Consider the following 7708-nt stretch of genomic DNA (forward strand, 5'->3'; position numbering starts at 1 on the left):
AGCGTCCAAGTCCAGGGTAAATATCACATGGTGTTCGGCCAATACATGAGAGGAGATCTCGAATTTACTTTGAAGGGCAGGAAGTCGTTTGTGAAACTAGAAACTTGACAAACAAAATATACTTTCGCTTTTCCCGTGACGACTGAGTGACGCCCCCTTACATGCACGGTGGTTTCTGAAAGTTTGTGCTAACCTCTGCCCAACTGGTTGAGGAAAAGTAATAATCCGTGAGTTTTTTCTCCCGTCTGTAATCGGGAGGGGAAGGAAGGCAGTTTAAGAGGTAATCCAGCAAATCAGGCCACACATCTGCTCCTCTCAAATGGCGCGTCGGTTTTTCCTGGTCTTCTTCATCTGCTCTGCCTTCTGCCATGGTGAGTTTATGGAGTTTATGGACCCGGAAGGCGCGAAAACGCTTGATCTGACAATGCTGCATGTTTCTAAACGTCTCTGCTCTCTGTTTTCAGCTGCTGGGCAATCTCCAATATATGCACTCAAGGGAGGGGGGGTCACCCTAAAGCCAGACACCGATGGAGACGCTGTAGCAATTCTGTGGTTACACAATGGCAACATAGCGGTAGAGTTTTATGGCAAGGAGGAATATGTGTACGGCACGTATCGCAACAGGGTCACTCTGGACTGGGTCACTGCAGTACTCAGTATCACCGACCTCAGATTTGAGGACAGCGGGGAATATAGAGCGGAAGTAGACAATAAAAAAGGGTTGCATCGTTCAGCTTATAAATTGGAGGTGATAGGTAAGTTATCTTTTATGAACTTTTTTTGTGGTGGTTATATGCAGTTACCCAGTAAACAAAGTCACCTGCATTACAGGAGCTGGAAGTAACAGAGTCAGTGTCAGAAACGTTTTCACCTGCACCCAGCAGTGCAATGATTCAGATATCACAACCAGTTATTTCTTAATATGTATAAAATAAGTGACTTAGGCAGAATATGCCATGACTAAGGCATTTCTTTTCTTACATATAAATGCAAACATAACATAACCAAAGTTGTTTTACTCTCCTAAATATAACCAAGATGTGTAACTTGTCCATAACCAAGTTGTTTCTTATGTCTAAAGCAGAAAATTAAGTGATGTTGAGTATTTTAACACAGTAAACCATGTTAAATTCAAAGGTTCACTGCAAAAAATCTAAATCTTAACAAATACTTCTTATGTCTAGTCAAAATGTCTCATTTCTAAAACAAATCTATTTGCACTTAAAATAAAAAGCAAACGCTTGAAAAATGACTTCACTTGAAATTTTGCTTAAAAATGTCTAAAATTGCCTAAATGTCTTTTTCTGGTGATGTTTTTTAAGTGTAAAGATTTGTTCTGACCAGAAAATTATTTATTTATAAATAATATTTAGCCACTTCATTATCTTGTAGCAAAACATGTGATTTCAAGTTTAAATACAGAGTTCATAATCCCTTTGATTGACTGAAATTACATTTAGTGTCTAGAAAATTGAAGAAATATTAACTCTTACCAGATGAAAATGAATCAAAGAGAAGAGCTAATGCTTCACTTGTGGACAGCCGTTCTGCCATTTTGTTTGTATCAAAACTGCCTAAGTCAAAGAGATGACTTATGCTTATGCTATGAAGCTAACGATAAGCACATTATGTCCTCTATACCTTATCCATGTTCAAACACATTAGAGTCATTCACGTTGGTATGTATTCATTGATTTGTTCTTTCATGTATTCATTAAGAGATGGTCGCCAGCCCCAACATATCCTGTGAGATGAGCAACGGCAGCAGCACTATCGCATCTGCACAGCTGCTGTGTTCTGCTGTCTACCGACCTCCAATGAAGTTTGAGTGGAGAACACATGGAAACCTGCAGCCTGGCCAACAGTTACAAATCTCTCTGGGGGCCGAACATGATGATGAAGTATACACTTGTAATGTGAGCAACCCTCTGAGCAGTGAAACGGCGACATTCACAGCAAAGGATTGCTACCCAGGTAAGATTTCACATTCAGAGAATAGCAGATTTTTTTTTGTAAGAGAAATTGCGCCACTTACTGCTTGAATGTTGTTTTGGAACTGAAAAATGTAACTAAAGGTTGCTGTGAGATTCACTTTTGTTCTTTTTGTGCAGCCGGTTCTGGCAAGATTGCCGACATCGTTGTACGTGTTTTAGTTGTAGGTGTTGTAGGTGTTTTACTTGTAGGTGCCCTGATTGTCATCATCGTGGTTCTGACAGTGTTCTTCAAACGCCGCCGTAAAGGTAAATATTAAAAAAGTTCACACCTAAACAGGAGAAATTTCAGCAACTAGTTGATATACAATAATACAGACATTGATATCTACAGTATGTATTCAGTTATGAGTAATTGGTTATTAATAAGCCCTGCATTGGGCAAGTTTATTTGTTATTTATAGATCAAAAGTTCAACCAGTATCTATAGAAAGCCATTTATGTGTGACTGTAATTTATAAACATGATGATGAGATGCCACGAAAAGGTTACATTAACACACGTTATTCATTATGACTTATACATAGTAGAAAAGACTTAAACAATGATGTGTTGTCTTTCACTCTTTCCAGGGCATGTCAGCTCTGCCATTAAAGCTTGGTTTGGGCAAAGCAAAGATGGAAGTTCAAAGAAAAAAATCAAAGGTACCTTTTGTTAGTTAACAAAGTTGCTTACAATTTGCGTACACCTGCAATAACTAATTAATTTAGTTAATCATTTTATTTATAGGATGTCAAACTAGTGGAATGGAAAGCTGCATGATCTTCTATTTGAGAAGCTGCAAACAGTGAATGCTTGGGAATTTTGACTAAATGTATTGATTGATTATTATAAGTGATGTATTTTTTGTTGAGCAATTGATTCATTAATCAATATAACACTACAGGTTACTAACAGCACTCATTGTTCTCTACTGGTTTGTTTGACTGTTTTCTAAAATGTCTGTGTGGTTTAAAGAATAGACAATAACACAGATGAGCGTTAAGAAAAGTGCCGTCATTGTACCATTCTGCATCTCAATTCAATTAAATTATATTTATAGTGTCATAACACAAGAGAAGTAATCTCAGGACACTTTACACATTGAGCAGGACTAGCACACGCTCATGATTTTCACTATAATATGCTTTACCATTAGGTTTCTGTTTTGGAAAATAAGTGGGCACTCCTGGATTAGACCTTGGAGCAGTTTTCCTGTTTTTTTCTTTCTTTCTCTATTCTCACTTTTTGTCTTTTATAACTTTACAGAAACCACAAGGTGAGATGATGATGAAGTATTTCAACCAGCTGAAACATGAGCATTAGATTTCAGCATGTTGATTTGATCACTTGTAGCTTTAAAATTAAAGGGCGTCGCCGTTTCATTTGACCTCTGGTGCCTCTTCATCGCCTGCGGGGCGCGTTGGAGATAAAAGCAAGGAAGCACTCTGAGAGCACACGCCTGCAAAGCTACATGTTACAGAATGTTTGCAGAAGCTCAAGAGAAACCTCAGATATTAGATACGATATTAATGCACTCTGTGATGCAGTCCATGTTAAAAAAGTTGATCAGCTTATCAACATCACATCTTGCTCTTTAAAAGTATAACATGTAGGAAGTTGATCTCATCATGTATTGATTCAGTAGTGATTGTTATTAAGGTTGTACATAGTTCTACTGGTTTCTTTAGACTGCTTCTGCATGGTTGAATCATTTCTTTATTTCCCTTCTTCCGTGTGTCCGGTTTAGGATATTATCATTCCCCTCAGAGTGATGGGTTGACTCCTCAGGGGAAGGATCGTGCGAGTGACGACAATGGCGATGCAGTCCAGCATAGAACACCTAGGAAAAGGTTGTTCTTCAGTGAGTATTCAGACACCTCCCAGCAAACTCAGGCCCCCACCCTTCAAGAGTCCCCACCAGGGCCGGACTGGGAGACTTTTTCAGGCCAGGAGTCAGTCATGTAACCAGGCCACCCTGGCCTTGCCCACACGCGCACGTTCACGCCCACACCTACATGCATTGGCACGCATGTACACGCACACACGCTATGAAGGTAAATCGATGTCAAAACACTTAAAAAGATGCGCAGCAGCGTGTGTGTGAACGCATGGTTATTTGTTATGCGTGCGTGCGTGCGTGCGTTGTCGTGCGCAGGTTGTATATCACGCGTAACAAGAAGCTGCGTACATATGAAGCAGCGTGCGCACGTCTGTCTGTCACTGTTTGACAAATGTTGTTACGCGTTCACACGCACGTGCGGTCGCAGATTCTGATGCTGCGCGGCCGGAATTGATCTGCTGTGCGCACCTACTCCGCGTAACTTGAACGCGTAATGTAGTTGGCCTGTTCATTTCAGTCAACCAGGGGAGGCAACTACATTACACGCTCATGTTACGCGGAGTAGGTGCGCACAGCAGATCGTGCGTGTGAACGCGTAACAACATTTGTCAAACAGTGAGAGACAGACGTGCGCACGCTGCTTCATATGTACGCCGCTTCTTGTTACGCGTGACAGAGACAAAAATGTTCAATTATCTTCATGCGAGCGTTAATGCGTGCGTTCGGTAAAAAACGCATGAATGTTACGCGTAGTTACTCTGCGTAATGTGATCACAGGCGTGCAGCAGCCATCACGCGTGAACGTGCGCGTGAACGTGCGCGTGAACGTGCGCGTGAACGTGCGCGTGAACGCGTGACCATTATAAGTCAATGAGGAAACTACATTACACGTCAGGCGCTGTGTGCTGCACAGGCGTCAAAGCACGTGGGTGTGACGCGTTCAGATAGTTGCGCAAGTAATATGAAACGATTCTACACGCCATACGCACGCACGCACGCACGCACACACACACACACACACACACACACACACACACACACACACACACACTGCATTCCAAATAGAAGTTCAAATATGGGACCTATGTACAAACTAAGTTAGGAATATACAGTAACTTTTGTGTTTGGGGCCAGGCTGGTAAAATACAGTAACACAACAATCCTCAGCAAAATCCACTAACACACTTACTAGAAGAAAATAAAGGTTTAACGCAGTGCCAAGGTTACTTAAACATCATATCATGTGGAATGTCAACTGCCTCTTTGGCATAATTTTTATGTGTAGCCTACAATATAACCTAATAAACAAAGACAATAAAGTCCAAATCAAACAATTAATCAGCTATGAGGGGACAGCCTTTGAATACATGTTCACAGAACATGCACACACTGATAGACGCAATGTATAATACAGTCCGAGAGTATAGTTCCTAAGCAATCACATAATATTGACTCATATTCTAATATAGGGCTGGAATACATAACAGCAAGTCAGCAACAGACAGCAAAATTCAACACCACTAGTGCTTAATAGAATGGCAGCTATTACCGTATTACAAATGAGAGCCATTTATGTCAAATGGCAGTGCCTGTTGGTGTTATGTCTGCAACTTGCATGTTGTTGCTCTAGAAATGATTCTGTACCTTCTGCCAACTGCTCTGCACTGGCTTTTCCTGAAGTACCAGCAGGACTTGTGTCATCACCATCACCACCTTTGAATAGCAAACATATGCTTACAGTGTTTTTCCATACACTATAGTTCATACAGTAAGATAGTGTAGCCTATGTCTCACTTAATGTGCCCTTGTATTCATATACATAATAATGGAATGATAACAGTAAATAAAAAAGTGGCTTGTTTAATTTCATGGCCAGGACCTATAGCCTACGCGTGTAAAAGTGTACAGCCTCAAGGACCCAGGTCCCTGGACCTCAAGAACCAGTGTTTTTTTTGTTGTTGTTGTTTTTTTTTTACATAACTTACTTGCAGAGGTATCTTGGCTGGGGGGGGCGGGGGCCTGAATAAATTTGTCAGTTTACGGCATTTGGCCGCATCCTCCTCCAGCGCCTTTCTTTTTTTCTCTCTCTCCCTCTCGGCACCGCCTTTTCTTTTTTTTTTACCCGGGGGGTTGGGGTCCATGGTTTACAGTACTAGTCGAAGCCTCGACTCTCCCTCTCTGCTCGGCGCTCGCTACACACACACCGCGACTGCAGCATCAGTGTCACACACACCCCTTCCTCCGCACGCTGTCTGTGTGGTTGATACGGACTGTTGGGGCGGGTGTTAATCAAAACAAACCAATCGCCTTGTCCTCCTCAAATGCTACTGAATGACTTAGAAAAAAATAAGTCAGATAGCCGCGGCGCCGGCTGACCGGCAGACCACAGCATACTTGGTGAAATGATCAGTTATTACCAATATGTCCTTTGTATTGCTGCGATCGGGTTCCAGAGACAAGAAATCCATACACACCAACTCTAATGGACGGCTGGTAAGTATGTTGACCAATGGAGCTGCTTTCTCGGGAGGGGTCTTTCGCCGAACACAGCGATGGCAGGTTTGGATTTTCTTTTCAACCTTAGCTGCCATTTTGGGGCAAAAAAAATCGGGCTCGTACAAGATCAAGCACACGCTCCGCTCCCATATGTCCCATGTCATCATGGAGACTTTGTAGCACCAGGCCTCTCAGTTCTGCTGGTAACACCAATTGAAGAGTGGTACTTGAACCTTGTTGTCGTGATCTGTACAGAATGTCATTTTTCAGAACCAAGTGATTCCATTCCCGGAGCAACAGAGGAAGCTCAGGAAGTTCCGCTCGAATGGTAGGTGATGGACTCACTCCTGATTCCAATTGCTGAACAACTTCCCGAATACAGGGGTCCGCTCTTTGCTTTTCCTTTAACCCACTTTCTGTTAGATGAGGAATCACAGGGAACCCGACCTCACCTCCCTCGAGGAGGGCACTTGGAATTGTGGAGAAAAATGTAAATGCATAAGCTAATCACACAGCTTTAATTTACTACACATAAACTCAGATGTTTAGGCTAGTGGAAAACTACTGTGGGGGTTAGAAACTGAGTCAGGGCATTCCATCTGCACGCCATACGTAGAAAACAGGAAACACAAGAGAGGATAACATCTGGGTCTCACACACACACACAGGCACAGGCAAGAGAGCGGCAAGGGTGGGGGCCAACATACAATGAACGGACACATTGTGTAGCCGCACCAGGAAGGAGCACATGACAAGCTCATGATATACATCCCGACAACACACAATGAACGGACACAATGTGTAGCTGCACCCGGAAGGAGCACATGACAAGCACATGATATGCATCTCGACAACATACACACACATACATAGATGACAGCACCCGGAGGGATGGATCCTATGAGCCAGTGTGGGTGGAGATACCCAGCGCTCCAACCAGGCCGCGGCATGCTAAAATTACACTCCGCCTGCATCTATTGACTGAGCCAATCAGACTCATGTGGAGTCTCTTGAAATAAGCTGCGCACTCTGTTGTAAGCGCCTTTTGAGTGAGTTCAACCCTATGTTGAGCTGACTATTAGGTCCGTGCACGTATAACTGCCGGAATATGCTTTCCTGATACTTGTGCTAATAAAGCGCTGTTATTGATACAACTCATAGACTCTCCTCGTATATTCAAGCTTACTATTTTTTCACAACAAATCTGGTAGCAGAGGATGGTTGGGAGAAAACCAGATGTTCATCCAGTACCAGACCCACACTCACTCACGAGTTTAAGCCCAGCATTTCGATACTTCACTGTCATAGATTTGGCAAACGCTTTCTTCAGTGTTCCACTGGCACAAACATCACAAGCCATGTTTGCTTTCACGTTTGGGGGCAAACAGTACACCTACAA

At 42.6% G+C, this 7708-nt stretch overlaps 1 protein-coding gene across 1 annotated transcript; it reads left to right on the forward strand.

The window, feature by feature from the left end:
* Nucleotides 1-7463, forward strand: LOC311010232 (lymphocyte function-associated antigen 3-like). The gene is made up of 6 exons (XM_084040775.1): nucleotides 1-371; nucleotides 465-755; nucleotides 1720-1974; nucleotides 2112-2240; nucleotides 2564-2635; nucleotides 3721-7463. The coding sequence occupies exons 1-6, from the start codon at nucleotides 320-322 to the stop codon at nucleotides 3936-3938; spliced, it is 1017 nt and encodes a 338-aa protein (XP_083896901.1). The 5' UTR covers nucleotides 1-319; the 3' UTR covers nucleotides 3939-7463.
* The last annotated feature ends 245 nt before the right edge of the window (nucleotides 7464-7708 follow it).

The sequence above is a fragment of the Eutrigla gurnardus genome (assembly GCF_963514095.1).
Source record: "Eutrigla gurnardus genome assembly, contig: SCAFFOLD_59, whole genome shotgun sequence".
Taxonomy (NCBI): Eukaryota; Metazoa; Chordata; class Actinopteri; order Perciformes; family Triglidae; genus Eutrigla; species Eutrigla gurnardus.

Coding starts and splice junctions, on each gene's coding strand:
- LOC311010232 (XM_084040775.1), top strand. CDS start 320: ATGGCGCGTCGGTTTTTCCTGGTCTTCTTCATCTGCTCTGCCTTCTGC. Junction 756..1,719: donor TTATAAATTGGAGGTGATAG/GTAAGTTATCTT, acceptor GTATTCATTAAG/AGATGGTCGCCAGCCCCAAC. Junction 2,241..2,563: donor CTTCAAACGCCGCCGTAAAG/GTAAATATTAAA, acceptor CACTCTTTCCAG/GGCATGTCAGCTCTGCCATT.